The sequence below is a fragment of the Moschus berezovskii genome, chromosome 25 (assembly GCF_049115385.1).
Source record: "Moschus berezovskii isolate FMDL1 chromosome 25, NW_MosBer_1.0, whole genome shotgun sequence".
Classification (NCBI taxonomy): Eukaryota; Metazoa; Chordata; class Mammalia; order Artiodactyla; family Moschidae; genus Moschus; species Moschus berezovskii.
Genome location: NC_142484.1, coordinates 21394945 through 21419379, shown reverse-complemented (window position 1 = coordinate 21419379; position 24435 = coordinate 21394945). Strand labels below are relative to the sequence as shown.

At 37.6% G+C, this 24435-nt stretch overlaps 1 protein-coding gene across 1 annotated transcript; it reads left to right on the top strand.

Annotated features, from left to right (window-relative positions):
• Positions 1 to 9185: 9185 nt before the first annotated feature.
• Positions 9186 to 10118, top strand: LOC129548491 (olfactory receptor 8C8-like). Its single transcript, XM_055415011.2, has one exon. The coding sequence runs from the start codon at positions 9189 to 9191 to the stop codon at positions 10116 to 10118; it is 930 nt and encodes a 309-aa protein (XP_055270986.2). The 5' UTR covers positions 9186 to 9188.
• The last annotated feature ends 14317 nt before the right edge of the window (positions 10119 to 24435 follow it).

The window sequence follows — 24435 nt, the reverse complement described above, 5'->3', positions numbered from 1 at the left end:
GGACACCAGTTTGGTAGACAGAGGTTCTGCAAGAGTGGGGCAAGCCAAAGGAATAGCAGCTGTACTGCTACTGACAAAGGATGTTCACCCAGTTCTGAGCAGTTGGCCACAGTTATATCATGTAATGTAGCTGTGAATATGTTTTGCCCCCACTGTCAGGAGAACAAAGGGAGTCAATGGTTCTGCTCCCTGAAGTTTTGACCTGTGGGAAAGCATTTAAAGGAAGAGACCGTCAAGTCAGATAGTCTGAAATTTAAATCCAGATTGAGTCTCCACTTTCTAATTGTGAGATTTTAGACAATTTAGGTGACCTCTTTCACCCTTGGTATCCACATCTGTAACATGAGAGTAATTGTCCTTTGTGTTAAATGACTTACCACATGTAAAATAATGAAACACTGCCTGAATCATGGAAAAAGTCTGACAAGTATTTGCTCTCCTTCTCCTAATTCATATTCACCAGTATGTATCGCCTGAACCTGTCCCCCACCTGCCTCCTGAACAATTCTGTTTTAAGTCTATTTATGTGCCTCAAGTTAAAGTGCCCCAAGCTGCATTCAACATTTACTTGTGATTCACAATGCTGCTTCTCCTCTGGTCATCATTTTCTAAGTTTTTTTCACCCCTAGGCAACAAGCTAAATTCATAAACTAAACATAAACATATTCTTCTCACTCAACTTTATCCAACCTCCAGTCCCAGAGAACATATCTCTTTGAAACCCTGGTCTGGCCTTCCCTCTCAGTTACATTGATTTGATAAGCTTCTTGTCTAAAGTTTAAATTACTCTAATAGGGATAGGCTACCCACTCCAGTATTCTTGGGTTTCCCTGGTGGCTCAGACGGTAAAGAATCCGCCTGCAAAGTGGGAGACCTGGGTTTGATCCCTGGGCTGGGAAGATCCCTTGGAGAAGGAAATGGCAACCCATTCCAATATTCTTGCCTGGAGAATCCCCATGGACAGAGGAGCCTAGTGGGCTAGTCCATCAGGTCGCAAAGAGTCGAACACGACACGACTGAACGACTAAACACACAATAGTTTCCAGTGTGAGTTCCTATGGAATCTTTTTCACCTCACTGTCACCACACACACATACACACCCACACTCTCTTTATTGCACTATGGTTATAACTCAAATTTTAGGTAAATATTGGTGGTTAACATTATTAAGACAATTTTAAACACTATTTACAGAGGTACATCAAATTTAATTATTGCTTTCATTTGATTTGTTGTTTTCCTTGAAAGGAATATTTTTAGGTGCTTTCATTTGCTTGATATTCTATAGATTTCTCTCATTTATCCCTTTTGTACAGATCTCCTTTCAGTATATTCAGCTGTAGCTATATGATGTTAGCTTCTGTTCTTAAAATGTTGCCTTCCTTAAGAAGTCTTTCTAAGAAATTCATGATCCACTCAAGTGTTAATAGACTGTCCTCTTACCCTCGTGAAAATCTAACATCTTGAGATCCCTGTTCACCATCTTTCTGAGGATTCTCTTCACCTCTTATGTATGTTAGATCCTCTGTTTTCTGCATCCCATATTTTCCTGTTTCTTGGTTTCTTAATTTTTAAATGAACTTTATTTTTTAGGACAGTTTTAGATTTATAGAAAAAATTGAGAGCATAGTACAAAGAATTCCCATATACTGCAAATTATTTCCTCCATTATTAACATTAACATCTTACAATGTGTTTGTTACAAATAGCAAGCCAGTGTTGTTATCATTAGCTAAAGTCCATACTATGCACAGATTTCCTTACTATTTACTTAATGTCCTTTTTCAGTTCTAGGATCTCATCAAAGTTACGTTACATTTAGTTGGTATGCCTCTTTAGACTCCTCTTGACTATGTCAGTTTTTTCCCTCATTTTTAATAGCACAAATGCTCCATTAATTTCCTTAGAAAGGGTGCATGGAATGCAAAATTTAGAGACATTGCACTTCTGAAATTTCTTTAATTTTGGCTTCCTATTTTTTCATAGTTTAGTAAGGTATGAAATTCTAGTTTAAATGTAACTTTTTGTCAGTATTTTGAAGCCATTGAACCCCATTTGGAATGCATTGAATCTCTAGATCTGTTTTGGGGGAAATGGAAATGTTAACAGTATCAGATCTTCCAATCCACAAACCTGGTGTATCTCTCTTTATTTGTAACCTTTTTATTTCTCAGATCAAGGTTCTGAAGTTTTCAGTTTAGAGGTTTGCACATCTGTCATTAAATTTATTCCTAAGTAATTTTAGTTTGATGCTATTATAAATGGTATTTTTTTTAATTTCATTTTCCAAATATTTGTTGCTAGCATTTAGAAATGCAGTCAGTTTATGTTTAATGACCTTATATCTTGACATCTTGGTACATCTGCTTATTCTAATATTTTTAGTTTGTGGATTTTCTACATTAATAATCATATTTTCAAAGAATAATGCTAATTTATCTTCTTTTTCAGTCTGATATCATTTTATTTTAATGTCTAATTTCACTAACTAAGCTTTTCACCAAATATAGAGAAAAGAGAACATTCTTCACTTGTTTCCAATCTTACAGGGAAAGCTTTCCATTTTTACCATTAATTATGTTAGTTTTTTTATAAATTCCCTTTGCTAAATTGAGAGAATTCTTTTCTGTTCCTGTTTTTCTGAGATTTTTATGATAAATGGATATTTTTTACCATATACGTTTTCAGTATCTACTTTGATGATACTGTTTTCTCCTTTATTCTGTTAATATTGTGAATTATATCGAATGGTTTTCAGAGGTATAACCAATCTTGATTTCTTGTGCTGAACCCCACTTAATTATAAAGCATTATCATTTTTATAGAACACAAAATTAGATTAGTAATATTGTATAAGTGATTTTTGCACTTATGTTTATGAGGAATATTGGTATGTATTTTCCTTGTAATTCTATTTCTTATTTAGATATCCAAGTTACGCTGCCTCATAAAATATGTTTGAAAAATGTTTTCTCTTTATCTGTTTTCTGAAAGAATTTGCATACACTTGGTATTATTTCTTCTTTTCATGTATGATAGAATTAACCTGTGAAACCATTAGGCTTGTGAGCACAAGATGTGAGCACATGTGTGTGAAGGATTACTTACTAATTCAATTTGTTTAACAGATAAACGATTTTTCACATAATCTATTTTGACCTAGTAATTCTTTACATTCTTTCAGCTTTTCAATTTTATAAGGAAAAAGTCTGTATTTTGTATGACAATATAGTTATTTCCAACAAGATGGTTGGCTTGAATAAACCACCATATTTCCAGTAACAGATCTAGTAATCTTCTGAATGCTTACTTTTTCTGAAATAACACAAATCTAAATGATGAATGCTGCTTTTCATGAACTAAAATGAAAAAAATATTTTTGAGTTCACTGAGAAGTGAACCACCTCTGTCATGCCATGTCATGCTAAGTCGCTTCAGTTGTGTCCGACTTTGTGCGGCCCTATCAACTATAGCCCACCAGACTCCTCTGTGAATGGGATTCTCCAGGCAGGAATACTGGAGTGGATTGCCATTTCCTTCTCCAAGACATGTATCCATTCTCCCCCAAACTCTCCTCCCATCCAGGCTGCCACATCTCTAAATCAATACAATATGCCTTTTTAAAATATGCAAATATCTTAAAAATATTATTTTTGACAAGACTTTCAAGAAACCAAAAAAATAGCAAATGCCTAGACCTGCACCTCCCAATAATTCTGGTAAAAGCAATACAGAACAATAAGAACAAGTAAAATTCCATAAAAAACAATATTCACAGCATAATCCAAAGACAAAGAAAATGCTCACACTTCAAAATAACTGTAAATTAAGAAAGGAAAAACAAATCCCAGGGAACAGTTTGTCTCACTTCTACAATGGAAGCTTCAAGCTTTTGCAATGAACAAGAGCAGCTGGAAAAAGCTGTTGGGAAGATGAAAGAGTTTTGGTTGTGGTGGATCTAATTTGATACAAAGCCACAGTCAGAAAGAAAAAGTTCACACTAAATGTGAAAAGAAAAATGTGTCATGAGAGATCACAGCAAGATATACAGGAAGGGAATAGAAAGGATATGCAATCTGAAGTGTCACCTCTTGGTACCTCAAGAGAAGAAAAAATGAAAATAATGAAAATAATGTGTGTGGAGTAAAGAAATATAAGACACATAACACAGCATAGACCTCTATGTTATAATGGTCTGTGTTATAATGGTCTTAAAAATAAAAATCTTAAAGATTGAAAAAAGGAAAAGAAGAAAAAGAAGCAAAATCAAGCAAGGAGTGAGATTCTTCACTGGGTTGGTCTCTCTCCAATCACTTTGTGAGAACGATACTCTCTTGAAATCTCGTCCAGAATTATGCAATTGAGGATGAGATCATTATCTTGGCATTGGTCATGTTTGAAAGATGCATCTCTTTTAACAGAATACTAAAATTAAAACTATGGATAGTGAACAGCAGAGAGTGAGTCTTTTCCTTTCTCTTTATTTCTTCTCCTCATTTTGGACTTTGAAAGCTCAAAATGCCTGTTGGGTGAGTGAATGAGTGAGTGAAGTCGCTCAGTCATGCCCGACTCTTTGCGACCCCATGGACTATAGCCCACCAGGCTCCTCTAACCATGGAATTTTCTAGGCAATAGTACTGGAGTGGGTTACCATTTCCTTCTCCAACCTGTTGGGTAATCTTGGGCAAAGGGCAGTAATGTTCATGCCTGCCACATGTTGACGCTGGACGTTATCAAAGTAGGTACCTATAGAAGAGCTACATAATTTCATGTGATCTGAGTATATGGTGGACAATATAGACGGAACATTGTCTGACATAAATTGTTCAGTTTCTTCTTCAATCCATCTCCCAGAGCAATGGAAATAAAAACAAAAATAAACAAATGGGACCTACTTAAACTCAAACACCTTTGCACAGTAGAATAAGCAAAATGAAAAGACAACACAGAGATAGGGAGAAAATATTTGCAAATGATGTGACTGATGAGGGATTAGTCTCCAAAATTTACAAACAGCTTACTGTGCTTAAAAGCACCAAAACAGACAACCCAGTCAACAAAGGACAGAAGACCTAAGTGGACATTTCTCCAAAGAAGACATACAGAAGGCCAAGAGTCTCATGAAAGGATGTTCAGCATCAACTCGTTGTTGTTGTTCAGTTGCTCAGCCGTGTCTGACTCTTTGCAACCCGATGGACTGCAGCGCACCAGGCATCCCTATCCATCACCAACTTCCTGGCGTTTGCTCAAACTCATATCAATAGAGTCAGTGCTGCCATCCAACCATTTTGTCCTCTGTCGGCCCCTTCTCCTCCTGCCTTCAATGTTACCCAGCATCAGGGTCTTTTCTAATGAGTCAGTTCTTCACATCAGGTGGCCGAAGTATTGGATCTTCAGCTTCAGCATCAGCCTTTCCAATGAATATTCAGGATTGATTTCTTTTAGGATGGACTGGCTTGATCTCCTTGCTGTCCAAGGGACTCTCAAGAGTCTTCTCCAACACCACAGTTCAAAAGCATCAGTTCTTTGGCACTCAGCTTTCTTTATGGTCCAACTCTCACATCTGTACATGACTACTAGAAAAACCATAGCTTTGACTAGATGGACCTTTGTCGGTAAAGTAATGTCTCTTCTTTTTTAATACGCTGTCTAGGTTGTTCATAGCTTTTCTTCCAAGGAGCAAGCATCTTTTAATTTCATGGCTTCAGTCACCACCTGCAGTGTTTTTGGAGCCAAAAAAATAAAGTCTGTCACTGTTTACATTGTTTCCCCATCTATTTGCAAAGAAGTGATAGGACCAGATGCCATGATCTTTATTTTTTGAATGTTGAGTTTTAAGTCAACTTTTTTACTCTCCTCTTTCACCTTCATCAAGAGGCTCGTTAGTTCCTCTTCACTTTCTGCCATAAGGGTGGTGTCAGCTACGTATCTGAGGTTATTGATATTTCTCCCAGCTACCTTGATTCCAGCTTGTGCTTCATGCAGCCTGGCATTTTGCATGACGTACTCTCCATAGAAGTTAAATAAGCAAGGTGACAATATTCAGCCTTGATGTACTCCTTTCCCAGTTGGTAACCAGTCTGTTGTTCCATGTTTGGTTCTAACTGTTGCTTCTTGACCTGCATACAGGTTTCTCAGGAGGCAGGTGAGATGGTCTGGTATCCCCATCTCTTTAAGAATTTTCCATAGTTTGTTATGATTCACACAGTCAAAGGCTTTAGCATAGTCAATGAGACAGAAGTAGATGATTTTCTGATATTCTCTTGCTTTTTCTATGATCCCACAGATGTTGGCAATTGATCTCTGGTTCCTCTGCCTTTTCTAAATCCAGCTTGAACATCTGGGAGTTTTGGTTCACATACTGTTGAAGCCTAGCTTGGAGAATTTTGAGCATTACTTTGCTAGCATGTGAAATGAGTGCAATTGTGTGGTAGTTTGAACATTCTTTGGCTCTGCCTTTCTTTGGGTTTGGAATGAAAACTGACTTCCTGTCCTGTGGCCACTGCTGAGTTTTCCAAATTTGCTGGCATACTGATTGCAGCACTTCAACATCATCATCTTTTAGGATTTGAAATAGCTCAGCTGGAATTTCATCACCTCCACTAGCTTTGTTTGTAGTGATGCTTCCTAAGGCCCACTTAATTTCAAATCAAAACTACAAAGATATCACCTCACACCAGTCAGAATGACCATCATCAAAAAGAGGGTGTGGAGAGAAGGGAACTCTCCTACACTGTTGGAGGGAATGTAAATTGGTGCAACCACTCTGGAGAACAGTATGGAAGTTCCATAAGAAACAAAACATAGATAAACCATATGATTCAACAATCCCACTCCTGGGCATATATCCAGAGAAAAACATAGTTTTTGAAATGATACTTGTGCCCCAGTGTTCACTGCAGCACAGTTTACAGTAGCCAAGACATGGAAGCAACTTAAATGTCCATTGACAGAGGAATGGATCAAGAAGATGTGATACATATATGCAATAGAATATTGCTCAGCCATAAAAGAAGAATGAAATAATGCCATTTGCAGCAATATCAATGGGAAGGTTATCATACTAAGTAAAGTAAGCCAAACAGAAAAAGACAGGTATCATATGATACTGCTTATAGGTATAATCTAAAAACAAATGATACATACAAACTTACTTACAAAATGGAAAGAAACTCATAGGCTTAGAGAATGAACTTATGGTTACCAGGAAGGAAGGGCTGTAGGGAGCGACAGATTGGAAGCTTGGGGCTGACATTTACACAGTGCTACATTTAAAATAGATAACCAACAAGGACCTACTTAATAGCACAGGGAACTCTGCTCACTACTCTGTAATAACCTGAATGGGAAAAGAATTCTAAAAAGAATAGATGCATGTATATGTATAACTGAATCACTCTGCTATACACCTGAAACTAACATTGTTAGTCAACTATACTTTATCTTTGGAGGAAAAGATGGAGAGAACCAGACACTTTTTACTTGATATGTCTCAATCATCTGTGGTTTCAAAAATAAGCACATATTACTTTATAATTAAGGCATCAATAAAAGTAGTAAAAGTTAATTTCAAGATGTTCCTGTGATACTGTTTCTCAAATGTATCTAAATAAATTTAAATATGTCTCAATTAAATTTTTTAAAAAGGATTCAGTGTTCCATTTACTGACACATTGAAGACAAGAGGGCCACATGATGATAAATGCAGGCAGCCTCTGCAAACTGAGAGTGACCAGCAGCTGACAGTCAGCAAGAAAATGAAACTCTCAGTTCTGAAACCACAGAAATTGAGTTCTTCCAACAACCTGAATGAGTTTGGAAAAGAATTCTTCCATAGAGCCCCCAGAAGAAAATGCACCCTGATTTTAGCCTGAGCAGAGAATCCAGCCATGCCATACCAGACTTCTAATTTATGGAATAACTGGGTATTTAAGTCACTACGTTTATAGTAATTTATTATACATCAATAAATTTTTAATGTGAACTGATACTTGGAGAAGAACATTAAATCCCAAAGGTACCAATATCAACTTATTGATGAAGTATGTAAACACAGGCTCAATAATTTTTTCCCTAAGGAGCCTGATCAAACTTTGATCCTAAATGAGGCTCATTTTCCAAGCTTCCAAACAGGTTGCTGAGATCCACAGAGAATGAGATGCATTCACATTATCAGCCAGATGATGGTTTGGAGACAGAAAGCAGTTGCATTTGCCTGGTCCTGAAGACATTATACACAAATCCACAAATAGATGGGTGTTGCCTCCTCCATTGTCAGAACCTTTGTATCCTTCAGGCCAGGGAAAGGAAAAGAACACTTAAGGCCTAGAAGACCTCCAGGTAGAAGGAAATTGGACAGCAAGTCTTCTCTGTTCTGATGTTTTCATTCCCACCATTACAGCAGTGGAGAGGTGTGGGAAGCCACCTGCCCTTCTTAAGCAATTCATTGTGATTTTGAGGTAAGATTGGATAAAGGGAATAGGTAGGAGAAATGCAGAATCATATGGGGACAGTCTCAGCATGTTCTCTAAGTCTGGTGCTGACTTTCTAAAAGGTACAAGGGAGAGACCCTGATGCTGAGAAAGACTGAAGATGAAAGGAGAAGGGGGTGACAGAGGATAAGATGGTTAGATAATATCACCAACTCATTGGAGATGAATTTGAGCAAACTCTGGGATATAGTAGAGGAGCCTAGTGTGATGCAGTCCATGGAGTCGCAAAGAGTCGGAGACGACTTGGCAGCTGAACAACAAACAAACAAATAACAGGAGGGAGAGAGTGAGTTGAGCAGTGAGCACAGTGGGTATCACACTGACTTCTTTGTCCAAGCTTCAGGAATTTCCATAGGAAGTGGTCCCAAGTACCACTCTGGACTCCTTTCCTCTCTTGCTGTATGCCTTTGGCCATCCTATTCATCTCTTCAAAATACTGTTTCTCTCTCAAATATGAACATTGCTTTAGGCCGCTGCTAGTCAGTCAAGAGGAGGTGAGGAGTTGCAGCTGAGATTTGAAAACATGAAAAGACAGTTGCGAGAAGAAAGTTGAAAGATAGGGAATCATCGCTTGCTATCCCAACAGTCACACTTGAGCCCCGGTGGAACAAGTCTTCAGCCTAGAAACAAAGGATCTGAATCCCTCCCTGATGTGACTTTCTCTTATTTCCTCTCAGGTCACACCCCTGTCCATAATGGTTGTGGGAAATGATTCTTCAGTAACTGAGTTCATCCTGGTGGGATTTGCAGACCTCACTCAACTCCAGTTACCCCTCTTCTTACTCTTCTTAATGAACTATATGGTCACTGTGGTGGGGAATTTAAGCTTAATTAACCTGATATACCTGAACGCTCATCTTCATACTCCCATGTATTTCTTTATCTTCAATCTATCCTTCATAGATCTCTGCCACTCCTTGGTCATTACCCCTAAACTGCTGATGAGCTTGGTGTCAGAGAACACCATCTCCTTTGAAGGATGCATGGCACAGCTGTTTTTCTTCTGTTTCTTTGTCCATTCTGAGTGCTATGTGTTGACAGCCATGGCCTATGATCGCTATGTGGCCATCTGTAAGCCCCTTTGGTACACAGTCACTATGTCCCCTCAGGTCTGTTCTCTGCTCATGTTTGGTTCATATGCAATGGGGTTTGCTGGTGCCATGGTCCACACGGGGGACATGGTTCGACTGTCCTTTTGTGATTCCAGCATCATTAATCATTATATGTGTGACATCTTCCCCCTCCTCCAGCTGTCCTGCAGCCGCACTGATGCCAGTGAGCTGATGAATTCCATTGTTGTGAGCACAGTTGTAATGATATCTAGCTTCATCATTTTTGTTTCTTATGCTTTGATCCTCTCCAATATCCTCCACGTCTCATCAGCTCAGGGTTGGTCCAAAGCCTTCCGTACTTGTGGCTCCCACATAATAACTATTGCCCTCTTCTATGGTTCTGGGTTGTTCACACATCTCAAGACCTCTTCAGATGGTTCCATCGGCCAGAAGAAGTTCTTATCAGTATTTTATACCAATATAGTCCCCATGTTGAACCCCCTCATCTATAGTCTAAGGAATAAGGATGTCAGACTTGCAGTGAAGAAAACCCTGAAGAGAGTTGCACACTAAGCAGAAACAGGTGTGTGTGTGTGTGTGTGTGTGTGTGTAGCTGTGTTTTGTGTATGTGTGAATGTGTTTTTCCATAATTTTCTTCAGAACAAGGTTTTTGCCTGAGATCCTTTTTGCTCTCTAATCATGCCATTTAAACATATAAATATTATTGAGTCTCATGATTGTTCTCAGATCCGTGCTTACGCACTGAATGAGCTTTATCCTTAACAGTGGGCTCAGTTTGATTCCTCCTATTTTTTTAGACCACCTTGCACTTTGCCTTTCCATGTACTTTTCATATATCAGCATGAATGTGGAATGCTGACTGATGAGGCCACCCCTCTTTGTTTTCCCTGAAAACAATGTTAATATGGACCTTTATGTGTTTAGCCATTTTAGGAATTTCTACAGTATAAGTCACAAATTTTCTAAAATTTCGGAGCTCTTTTAGTCATGTTTTCTATAATACTGCATTTTCAGACTCAGCAAAGCTTCAATGGTATCTGTGAAATATTTATGATTAGTCAACAGGGATCACAAGTATTCACTTATAAGGTTAAGTATGAAATATGTTAGTACCAAGTAGGAATTGAGAGAAATGAACCTAGTTACTTTAAAACTAACTTAGTCTGACTTATTAGGACAGTAATAGCGTCAAGGATATGATATATATGTATATATGCATGTATTGTGCATGCTCAGTCACTGAATTGACTCATAATTTTGTTTACATCTCTACCTCATCAAATAGAATTTGATCATCTATTGTTTATTCCTTTCTCCTACACATGGTTAGACTAGAATCTGACAAAAATAAATATTGATGAAATTAACAGCTTGAACTTGTTTGATACAGGTTTTTTCTAAAGCAAACTAGGAACTTCCCTGGCAGTCCAGTGGTTAAGATTCTGTGTTTCTACTCCAGAAGGTGCAGGTTTGATCCCTGGTTGGGGAACAAAGATCCCTCATGCTGTGCGAAGCAAGCTAAAAGTTTATGCTTGTAAAAACTTCCTTTTTTTTTTTCGCGAAATGAGTTTTCTTAAAATCTGTGGCTATAAATCTTCAACATTGAAAAAAAGTCTGTTTTGATACAATAGAAAGAAATGCCATTCCTTTGTCAATATGAAGTACAGCCTGTTGCATTTCTGATAAAGCAGGTCTAGTGATGATGCAATCCCTCAGCTTTTGCCTATTCCTGAGTCTATTGTACATACATAGGTGTCTTTTGAACTGACTAATGCTTCAAGTAACCAACACTCCTATTTGGAAAGTAACATGTTCCTCCTGAAGAATTTAGATTCCTTTTGGAAAAAAGAACTTCTTGGTTTGGTTACAACATAAATTAGGTAAAGCATGCAATTTTACCTTCAGAAACAAAATAGGGATGTGTTGTACTACTTATTATATATATGAAATTTAAAACCTATCCCAAAATGTAACCTATGCCTACATTAGTAGTTGTTGTTTAGTCACCACGTCGTAGCCCACCAGGCTCCTCTGTCCATGGAATTTCCCAGGCAAGAATACTGGAATAGTTTGCCATTTCCTTCTCTAGGGGATCTTCCCTACACAGGGATAGAACCATGTCTCCTGCATTGGCAGACAGATTCTTTACCACTGAGCCACCAGGAAATCCCCATGCCTAAGTTAGTAGAAGATAATAAAACCAAGTAAATAAGGTCGCTGTGCCTGCAAAGCGACTGTGACATTTTTGGAACACAGAATATATTGGTAAGTGGAGAAAGCCCTCCTATACCACTGTTCCAGTCTGAAATGTTTGCTTTTAGGCAGGCTAACTGCACAGTTGTCATCCTGTGAATTTACTAGTCGTCTGAATTTACTCTTTCCTAAATCCTAAGGCTTACTCATTCTCTAGTTGTGTCTCAGGAAATGGTACATGTAAGATAAAAAGCAGATTAAATCAGAACACACATAGAATGCTGCCATCTCTGTAAAATCAATAGGATAATATATAGCATATATATAATATTAATTTTTAATACGCCTATGTAAAAATGTACAAATGTCCGAAAATGTGTTTTATAAGTCTCTTTCTGATAGACAACTAGGTTATTCCAAGTCTTTTGTTATTACCCAAAAAATTGAAATTAATAAACCAATACATAAATTGTTAGTCATGTGTAAAAATTTTTAGAGTGCATTTATTAAGCCTAAGAATACATACACACACACTACACACACACACACACACACACACACATATATATGACTATTTAATGACTATTGCCCAGTTGCCCTAATGGAATATATTTCTTTTAGTGTGTTAAACTGTCACAATGGAGTATTACTCAGCCATTAAAAAGAATACATTTGAATCAGTTCTAATGAGGTGCATGAAACTGGAGCCTATTATACAGAGTGAAGTAAACCAGAAAGAAAAACACCAATACTTTATACTAATGCATATATGTGGAATTTAGAAAGATGGTAATGATAACCCTGTATACAAGATAGCAAAAGAAACACAGATGTATAGAACAGTCTTTTGGACTCCGTGGGAGAAGGCGAGGGTGGGATGATTTGGGAGAATGGCATTGAAGCATGTATAAGAAAAACACCAATACTTTATACTAATGCATATATATGGAATTTAGAAAGATGGTAACGATAACCCTGTACACAAGGTAGCAAAAGAGACACAGATGTATAGAACAGTCTTTTGGACCCCGTGGGAGAAGGTGAGGGTGGGATGATTTGGGAGAATGGCATTGAAGCATGTATATTATCATATGTGAAACGAATCACCAGTCCAGGTTTGATGCATGAGACAGGATGCTTGGGGCTGGTGCACTGGGATGACCCAGAGGGATGGTACGGGGAGGGAGGTAGAAGCGGGGTTCAGGATGGGGAACACATGTACATCCGGGGTGGATTCATGTCAATGTATGCAAAACCAATACAATATTGTAAAGTAATTAGCCTCCGATTAAAATAAATATTAAAAAAAAAGAAACAGTAAGTGGTAGATCCCTGAATGGAGGTCTGTCTATCCTTAAAGAATATGCTTTTGATTATCATATATTCTGCTTCTTACAACTGATCATTTTCAGCTCCTGTCAACCCTACTGCAGTACTTAAAATACAGGGGGCTCTTTCTCAAGAGGTACTGGAAACAAAAACAATATGAAATCAAGTTATATGTTTATTTTTTCTTGCAAATTTAATTTTAATCTTCTGTTTCTGATACAAATGTAAAAAGTTTTTGTTGGGCAGAAAGCATGGAAAATAGCTTTCATTATATTGTACAAAATAAATATTCCTCCCACTCCATATAAAAAGACTAAAAAAAATTGCTTCTTGGTACAAATACCTCCTTCTGTAATTTTTTTCATGATTCTGGGGCTAAGCCTCTGGATATTATTTTTCTACTTTGCCAGCTGGCTTATTGTTTGGTTCCACCAGTATCCAATGCTGCTGCCAGAGATAAAAAGCATCTTGAAAATATGAAGACAGATTGAAACAAGTTAAAGGAAAATGACCTGAATTTTCTTGGCATCAGTTTAATCACATGCAAAGAAAAAACAGCAAGTGTTCCACTCCCAAATGTCATATTGAATATTATGTAAATAAACCACTAGCTGGAGTTGAAAATATAAGTTCACTGTTTCAATAAATATGAGAAAACAAATGTGTAACCATGTATCTTGGAGGATAAGCTTCCATTCACTGTCATGTTGATGAGATTCACTGCCCAGCTTCCCACTGTCAAATCCATGTAGGAGAGAAACACCTCCCCTATGTCTCTAGGCTCACAGAAAAGAGACACACTGACCTAGTTGTATGCTTCCACCTGAGAAATTAATCTGAATGGGAATGATGGGAATGCAGTGAGACAGTTGGGAACCATTTTGGTGGCTGCAGCAGTATCCAGGGCCCATGTCAGTTGTAAAGAGCAGGCTATGGCATTGTGTCAAGACTGTTTCTGCTGAAATATGCCCTACTCCTGGCCTCTGGGTTGCCTTGGTTCTGCCTTTTCTCCAAGTGTAGTTTTACAGTCTCACACCAACTGCCTACAACCTCAGTGTTCTTTTTATAAATTCCTAAGGTCACTTTCTTATCAACATAAACCCTGAGAATGGTATTTTCTCCTGCATTCATACAGGCCAAATCATGGAAAAACTGGCAAAAAGTATGCACAGTATATGAAAAATTAAACATTGTGAAGACTGGCTTTAAGGTGTTCTGATTCATAAGTAATAAACAAAAGTGATAGTTTTTATAACCTCCTCTGTACTTCACTTATCAAAAGAGAAAGTCAAGCTTCCTTCTCTGGCAAGTAATAATATTATCAGCTTTCCCAATAATGAGTCTTTTTCATGTAACATAAACCTCATCTGCTACAATTTTGGGGTTTTTCCACTAAAAACTGTTAGAGATGAGTTACATGCAAATTTTGCTTATATTAAAAACTATGAGGAGGAAAGTATCAAAAAGACAGTTCACCTGGATTGTGTATTTTAAGCTACTTTCAAATCACGTTCTCAGGATGCTTGGTGATAGCACAGTGGCACTTTGGTTTTCAGTGAAATTCAGCATAATGTTGACTTAACTCATTATGGACTGTGGAGCCCACAATGTTTATTTAGGATTAAATGTAGAATAGAAGAGAATCAACAAAACAGCAAGAACTCATTGCTCATTGGCTCTCAGCTCTACACTTGTCTCTCCTGTATATTTTCCAGGTTAGAAACTTGTTGCATACATATCAAAAACACCCCTGACATCTTGATACAATGACAAATAATTTAAACATGTCCCTTGCCCTGGAAGATCTGATAGTCTGTGGTGGAACCTGACAGGAAAATAGGTACATTGGTACCCAAGCATTTAAGATTGGTGTAAGAGGCTGGGAGACTTAATGGAGAAAGTAATGTTTAAACAGAGAACAGAAGAAGGAAATGAGTTAACTGAACAAAAGTAGAAGTGTGTATTGTTGGATGAAAAGTGTGGGAGCAGGACAAGGAGAGCGTATTCAAGAAGGAAAAGCATGAAGATGACAAAGTATAAAGCACTCCAGGGAGTGCGTAAGCATGAAGTGGAATTTATATGGCAATTACAAATTAGGATTAAAGGAAATACAATGAAACGTTAACAGCAGTTCATTTTGGATGATGTCTAAGGTGTGGCCTGGAATTTAGGGTAAGGATCTACTCAGTTGCAGCAGAAGCTGTAGTATAGTCAGGTGTCCAAAACTAAGGCTGGGCATCGATAGAAGAAGGTAGGGGAGATTGCAGCAAGCCAAAGAGGATGAAGACTCAGAGATTTAACATATACCCCCCAAATACTGAGTTTAGGAATAGGGCTAATATCTCTGATTGATGGGCATAAATACCCATGTTCCCCATTTTGGTTTACTTTCAGCTCAGAAGTTGAAACCAACCTGGATGAGATGAGGTCAGGGTGTGTGTCGTACCCGAGCTCACAGCCCCTATTGAGGAAGAGGAATTTCCTCACAGAGCTGGACAGTTAGCAGTGACCACTCAAGGCTTGTAGTGAGGAAGGAGAGTTTATTGAAAACAAATAAACAGACTTCTGACATAGACATCAAAAGGGAGTAAAAAAATATCTCCCTCCCCCGCCACAGTCATGGTTAACTTGAGCAGAGTTTTATATACCTTCTAGTCAGCTACTAACAATAAATTAAAAGAATGCTTCAAGATTGTAAAAGTTTTACCAGACCCCTTTCCCAGGGCATACATCTTGAGATAACATCAGCACAAGATTGACCAAAAGGAACAAATTCCTGTTCAGGAGGAAAGAACAGGCCTTTAAGCAAGGTATATTATAACTTGGAGGAGGCCTGCTACAGAATGTATACCTCCCTAAGGGCCTTGGACTACTTATCAACCTGCCTAAAGAATGCTTTTAAAATGAATATAATGCTCCTGTAATGCATTTTTGCTTCTGTACTTTGCTTGCTGCTCGTAAAACCGAAGTTACTCCATTTTAAGATAAGGTTGTTTTTAAGTAAAGATTCCTAAAATTGTTTTTGAAAAAAAAATTTTTTTAAATAAATAAAATAAAATGAATATAGATGAACCAGCAGAACACAAACCTCAGAACCTGAGTCTGTGTGTTACAGGAAAGCATGGGGAGATGCCTCCCTCTCCAGGGTTACTAGCCTGAAAAACTCATGCTTTTTTCTCTATACCTCTATTACTTAGAATAGAATACTAAATGAATTCACTGCTCTGATCTTTCTTGCAGTGATGACTCTCCTAAATAATTAGGGGGAATACTCATTGATTGATTAATCCAATCATTCTACAAAAAAATTTTGAACACCTATCATAGTAGTTGCTACATGTGGGATATAATACAGAACAAAACAGAGTTCCCTACTTTCATGAACTCACACTATGTTGAAGAATTGTAGTTATGAAATATCCTGTTTCTCTAATTATATCAAACAGAAAATAGATCAAAATATGATTAAGAAAAGTCAGTCCATGAAGGAAGCAATTTGGTTTCACTCAGATAAAAGTGACCCTTTTTCATTTGTGATTAATATTGCTTTTTTTTTAAAGAAGAGAAGGTTTTGTGTTTTTCTGTTTTTTGTTTTGTTTTTATTTTTTTTCTTTGGTATCAGAATTACAATTGTAATTAACAAATGAAAAGCACCAAATAATTTATTTCATTATGAAAATTAATGATAATGGATGTTTGCCCTATGGAGTTCATGGTGGGATTTACTGACTCACAGTCTCCTAATAACCATAGAAGAGGAAAAGTAAACTCTTAGCGAAGATCACCAAGAAAACCTGCTTGGAAGATTTTGATCTTACAGCACCTGTTTCTGAAACTTTCTTTTCTAAGTAAGATAGACAGTTGGAGGTTAAGACAAAAACCCAATAATATTAAACTCATTTAACTGGCTTAAAGAACACAGATGAGGGGGAAACCTTTAGAATCTAGGGCTAAGCATAGATTTTTAAGACTTGGCATCAAAAGCACTGTTTATTTTATTATTTTTTTAATAGCCAAAGCAGATTTCACCATTAATGACATCAGTGTTTTTCTAGGCATGAGAAGATGCAAGAATTGGAACTCATAAAACCTTTTTCTGAAAAGATCTAACTATCTGAAGGCCTGTTCTGCCAGTTTTTTTTTTTTTTTTTTCTTTTTCAGAGCACAGAGTGCCTCATTCCTGATTTTCACCCTGAACTTCTTTCAGGGGGTGTTGAAGGTCAGCAGCTTGCAATGGTCATGATGTAATCTTTGTAGAGGCAGCTGGCAAGTACCAACTTCCAGTCAGCAGGGTCCCTTCATAGCCACATATCTGACCATGTGACACCATTTCATGGCCATTGTGTCCCGCGGTGCTGGGAAGGCTCATTCCCAGGTCTAGGGAAGTGATGGGCCACTCAGTGTGCTAAAATTGGACCAGGCCTTGCAAGTAGCAAAAGTCTCTGGACCACTGTCTTACTAGCCTCCTGGTCCAGGAAAATATTTCCTCTTGTTGAAAAGCACTGTTTATAAAAGGAAAAATTTGCAAATTTAAACACCAAAATTAAATGTTTTGGCTCAGTCAAATACCCTGTTCAAAAGATAAAAAGAAAGGGAGATAGAGATAAAATATTTGCAAGCATAAAATCTCACAAAAATATCAAGATTATATATATGTATAAAAAAGCTCTCAAAACGTAAAGAAGTAGAAAATGTGAAAAAGATATGAAAGATATTTCACTGAAGGTGAGGAGGGTCTTAAAGATGTTCAGCATTATCAGTTGTTCAGTTCAGTCGCTCAGTCGTGTCTGACTCTTTGCGACCCCATGAACCACAGCATGCCAGGCCTCCCTGTCCATCACCAACTGCCAGAGTCCACCCAAACCCATGTCCATCGAGTTGGTGATGCCATCCAACCATCTCATCCTCTGTCGTCCCCTTCTCCTCCTGCCCTCAATCTTTCCCAGCATCAGGATCTTTTCAAATGAGTCAGTTCTTCGCATCAGGTGGCCAAAGTATTGGAGTTTCAGCTTCAACATCAGCCCTTCCAATGATACAATTAAAACCAAAATGAAATAGCATTGCATATTTATCAGAATGACTAAAATGAAAAACAATGACAGCACCAAATGCTGACAGTGATACAGAAAACAATCATAAATTTAGGGTGGGAATATAAAATGTTAAAATCACTCTGGAAAACAATTTGTTGGTTCCTTCTAAAACTGAACATGTGACTACCTAGCAGTTACAACCTTGGGCATGCACACCAAAGCAAGGAAAACTTATCTTCACACAGAAATGTGGATCACCTATTGACACAGGTTGAGATGAATTTCAAGGGAATTACACTAAGTGAAAAGAGTCAATCTCAAAATGTTACATATTGTATTGTTCCATTTATATGATGTTAATTAAATGAAAAGTAATATAGATAGAAACTGCAATACTTTGGCCACCTCATGCAACGAGTTGACTCACTGGAAAAGACTCTGATGCTGGGAAAGGTTGGGGGCGGGAGGAGAAGGGGACGACAGAGAATGAGATGGCTGGATGGCATCACTGACTCTGTGGACATGAGTTTGAGTGAACTCTGGGAGTTGGTGATGGACAGCGAGGCCTGGCGTGCTGTGATTCATGGGGTCGCGGAGAGTCAGACACGACTGAGCGACTGAGCTGAACTGAACTGAATATAGATAGCAGACTAATGACTTAAGGACTAGAGTTAAAAGCTGGGAATGAAGTTTAGGGAGGAAGATAAACATAACAAATTAAGAACATCACAAGGGATCTTTGTGGTGATAAATCTGAATATTGAAATACTGAGGTATTGAACATACAAACCTACGTATGTGACAAAACTTGTATAGAACTATATATATACACATATATGAATGAATCAAAGTAAGACTGGGAAATCTGAATAAGATCAATGCATTGTCTCAGTGTCAATATCTTGGTTGTGCTGCTATATTATAGTCTTGAGGTGTTACCATTGGGGGAAGTTGAATAGAAGGTACACAGCATCCCTGTATTACTTTAATAACTGCATGTGAATCTACTATTTTAAAAGGTTTAATTTTTAGAAAGATAAAAGATACAGGATTTTATCTCAGAAATAGAAATTAAATCATTTAAGGGAATTTTTAAAATCTCCTTGAAACTAAAATCTTAAGATATTTAGATTAATTTTTTTATTATCTTGAATTTAACTCTAGATGAACAATATCAGTGTAATCAACATTGTAGGGCTCCCCTGGTAGCTCAGCTGATAAACAATCTGCCTGCAATACAGGAGACCCTGGTTTGATTCCTGGATCAGGAAAATCCCCTGGAGAAGGGATAGGCTACCCACTCCAGTGTTCTTGGGGCTTCCCTGGTGGCTCAGATGGTAAAGAATCCACCTGCAATGTGGAAGACCTGAATTTGATCCCTGAGTTGGGAAGATGCCCTGGAGAAGGAAACAGCTACCCATTCCAGTATACTTGCCTGGAGAATTCCATGAACAGAGGATCCTAGTAGGCTACAGTAAGGTCACAAAGAGTCAGACATGACTGAGCAACTTTGACTTCACTCAGGCAACACTGTACATGCTAGAACAGCTTTCTTAAGTTTTAGTCTGTCCTTCACACATATTGTTATGGGGCATCCTATATGCATGTTGCTCCTATCTGAATAAATTTCCCCACAAATAAAGCTACCCAAATACACCAGGGGATTCTGAAGATTCAAGATGGGCCTACTGGGAAGATGGCTGAGCACCAAAATCACAACTATTGAACAACCATTGACAGGAGGACACTTGAACCCACCAAAAAATAGCCCACATCCAAAGACAAAGGAGAAGCTGCAACAAGACAGTAGGAGGGATGCAATCACGATAAAATCAAATCCAAAACCTTCTGGGTCCAGCAGCCCACAAAAAAGAACAGTTATACCACTGGAGTTTCTCACTATTGTGAAGGTCCTGAACCCCACATCAAATTTTCTCTTACATAGCCTTATCCACCAGAGGGCAGACAACAGAAGCAAGAATTATCCTCCCACTGCCAGAATGAAAACCACAATCACAGAAAGTTAATCAAAATGAGAAGGAAGAGGGCTATGTCCCAGATGAAGGAACAAGATAAAACCCCAGAAAAACAACTAAATGAAGTAGAGATAGGCAACCTTCCAGAAAAGAATTCAGAATAATGATAGTGAAGATCCATGATCTCAGAAAAAGAATGGAGGCAAAGATTGAGAAGATGCAAGAAATATTTAATAAAGCCCTAGAAGAACTGCAAGGAGATCCAACCAGTCCATTCTAAAGGAGATCGATCCTGGGTGTTCATTGGAAGGACTGATGCTAAAGCTGAAACTCCAATACTTTGGCCACCTCATGCGACGAGTTGACTCACTGGAAAAGAGTCTGATGCTGGGAGGGATTGGGGGTGGGAGGAGACGGGGACGACAGAGAATGAGGCGGCTGGATGGCATCACCGACTTGATGGATATGAGTTTGAGTGAACTCTGGGAGTTGGTGATGGACAGGGAGGCCTGGCGTGCTGTGATTCATGGGGTCGCAAGAGTCGGACACGACTGAGCAACTGAAATGAACTGAACTGAGAAGAACTAAAGAGCAAAACAAACAGAGATTAACAATACGATAACTGAATCGAAAACTACACTAGAAGGAATCAATAGCAGAACAACTGAGGCAGAAGAATGGATAAGTGACCTGGAATACAGGATGGTGGAAATTATTGCCGTGGAACAGAATAAAGAAAAATGAAAAGAACTGAAAACAACCTGAGAAACCTCTGGGAAAACACTGAATGGACCAACATTCACATTATACGGGGTCTCAGAGGAAGAAGAGAGAGAAAAGGATCCAAAAAAATATTTGAAGTAATAATAGCTGAACACTTCCCTAACATGGGAAAGAAAACAGTCAACCGAGTCCAGGAAGTGCAGAGGGTCCCAGGCAAGATAAACCCAAGGAAGAACCTGTCAAGACATAAATCAAATTGACAAAAATTTAAGACAAAGATAAAATATTAAAAGCAACAAGGGAAAAATAGCAAATAACATACAAGGGAACTCCATAAGGTTAACAGCTGACTTCTCAGGAGAAATTCTGCAAACCAGAAGGTAATGGCAAGATATATATTTTTAAAGTGATGAAAAGGAAGAACCTACAACCAAGAATACTCTATCCATCAAGACTCTCATTCAAATCTGGTGAAGAAATCAAAAGCTTTCCAGACAAGCAAAAGTTAAGAGAATTCACCAGACGAGCTTTACAACAAACGCCAAAGGAACTTCTATAGGCAGGAAATACAAGAGAAGGAAAAGATCTACAAAAACAAACCCAAAACAATTAAGAGAGTGGTAATAGGATCATACATATCAATAATTACCTTAAATGTAAATGGATTAAATACACCAACCAAAAGACACAGACTGGCTGGGTGGGTAGAAAAACAAGACCTGTATATGTGCTGTCTACAAGAGACCCAATCCGACCTAGGGACATAGACAGATTGAAAGTATGGGGATGGGAGAAGTTGTTCCACACAAATGGAAATCAAAAGAAAGCTGGAATAGCAATACTCATATCAGACAAAACAGACTTTAAAACAAAGACTGTAAGAGACAAAAAAGAACACTACATAATGATCAAGGGATCAATTAAGCCCAACTTGTCTAAAGGGTCATTTAAGACCTGTGCTTCCTTTTTAGTTATCTATATGGATGATCTGTCCATTGATGAAAGTGGGGTGTCAAAGTTCCCCCAAATTATTGTGTTACCATCAACTTGTCCCATTATGGTTGTTAGTATTTGCCTTACATATTGAGGTGCTCCTATGTCAGATGCATATATATTTACAATTGTTATGTCTTCTCTTGGATTGATCCCTTGATCATTATGTAGTGTTCTTTTTTGTCTCTTATAGTCTTTGTTTTAAAGTCTCATCCAAAAGTAGCAAACTACACATTCTTAAGTGCACATGGAACATTCTCCAGGACTGACCACATGCTTGGCCACAGGCAAGCCTTGGTAAATTTAAGAAAGTTGAAATCATATCAAGCATCTTTTCCGATCACAACTCAATGAGATTAGAAATAAACGATAAGAAAAAAAAACTATAAAAAACACAAACACATGGCAGCCAATCAATATCCTACTAAACAACCAGTGTATCACTGAAGTAATCAAAGAGGAAATCAGAAAATACCTATCTGGGTTTTTTTGGTAGTTGTTGGAAAGTGCAATGGTCCAAAATCTATTGGTTGCAGCAAAAGCAGTTCTAAGTGGGAAGTTTACAGCAATACAATCTTATCTCAAGAAACAAGAAAAATCTCAAACAACTTAACCTTACATATAAAACAACTAGAGAAAGAAGGAAAAACAAAACCTGAATTTAGTAGAAGGAAAGAAATTATAAGGATCATCAGAAATAAATGAAAGAAACAAAAAAAAATTGCAAAGACCAATGAAACTAAAAGCTAGTTATTTGAAAAGAAAATTGATAAACCTTTAGCCAGACTTATTAAGAAAAAAAGGGAGAAGACACAAATCAATAAAATGAGAAATGAAAAAAGAGAAGTTACAAATGACCTCACAGAATTACAAAGGATCATGAGACTACTACAGCCAACTGTATGCCAAGCAAATGAACAACCTGGAATGAATGGACAAATTCTTAGAAAGGTACAGTCTCCCAAGACTGAACCAGGAAGAAATAGAAAACATGAACAGACCAATCACAAGCACTGAAATTGAAATGGATTAAAAAGCTCCCAACAAACAAGTCCAGGACCTGATGACTTCACAGGTGAATTCTGTCAAACATTTTGGGGAAGAATTAACCCCTATCCTTTCTAAACTGTTTCAGAAAATTGTAGAGGAAGGAAAACTTCCAAACTCATTCTATAAGGCCACCATCAACCTGATACCAAAAACAGACAGAGACATCACACAAAAAAAGATGCAGGCCAATATCACTGATGAACATAGATGCAAAAATCCTCAACAAAATACCAGCAACCTGAATTCAACAATACATTAGAAAGATCATATGTCAGGATGAAATGGGATTCATCCTAGGGATGCAAGAATTTTTCAGTGTCCACAAATCAATCAGTGTGATACACCACATCAACAAATCAAAGAATTTGTTGGATATGTGAAAAAAGAAAAAAAAAATGAAAGTGTCCACCCTCCAGAGCAGCAGATGAGTGTGGGGGATGGGAAACAAGGTCCCGAGGAAGTGGAATTCTGTGTCAGGGGCTGGTAACAGCCTTGGAGAATGTGGCTGTGCTCCCAGAGGCTGGTCTATGAGCTCTGGTGAGCGAAGACAGCAGAGAAGGTTTCAGGAAAGAGTAGTGTACTGCCAATGAGACCACTGGTTCCTGAGCACACCAAGATCTTTCCAAAGACTCCCTGAGGCTCTTGAGGAAATTTCACAGGAGTTGAGTTCCAGCATTAGCTAGTGAAGTACAAGTAGGTGAAGATGACCTCTTTTAATGAATCATTATTAGTTTTGCAATCTTAGAATTAGAGGTTGTCTAGTACAACTGGCCCCATTCATGGTAAAATACCTTTGAAGACATTTCTGTCAAATGGTCATTCAGCTTCTTCCTAGTTATTTCTAGTCACAGTCACTTTGAAGAAGAGCCAATCTGATTATAAATATCACGAATTTGACAAAATCCCAGACTCTATTAAATGAGTGCAAACCACCTGCAAAACCCACAAGTCCTTTAAAATGTTGCAAAGCAGTAAAACAATATTACTTTTAATTTGCAGAATATTAAGTTCCTATAGGAAGAAGGATTATAATTTTAAAAATTCATAACACTCTTCTTGCCCTCTAGAAATAAATTAACTTGGACAGGAGACAGATATTCCGAGCACATTGCTGTTAGATGTACAATATGTACAGGGTTTTTAAATATTTAAATCCAATTTTAAACCCAATATGTACATAATTTTTTAATATTTATATTTGTTTTACAAAAAATTGTATAAATTTTAATATGATTGTCATAAATTTCTTAGTGTGATTTTTAAATACAAAAAAAGAAAAAACCAAATCAATATAAGAATGGAGACACAACTCACAAGAAAAACTTTTAAACACTGAACCAAGTAGTTCATTTAAGCAACCACCAGGTTGTGCTGGTGACTCAGTGAAGTGGTTTTTTAAAAAAGTAAATTTTGCTTAAAATTTATATTTTGCATTTTCTTAGGCCCTGGATGTATAACCAGAGATTTTACATAACTTCTTATATAAAATTTTCAGTTCATTATTAAAGCAAGAACTTTTTTAAATGATGTTTCTAGAGAAAAATTAAAAATTAAGCAGGTTGAATATATTCA

Bases quoted from the DNA above. Each gene is read 5' to 3' on its own strand.
- LOC129548491 (XM_055415011.2), top strand. From the start codon at position 9,189: ATGGTTGTGGGAAATGATTCTTCAGTAACTGAGTTCATCCTGGTGGGA.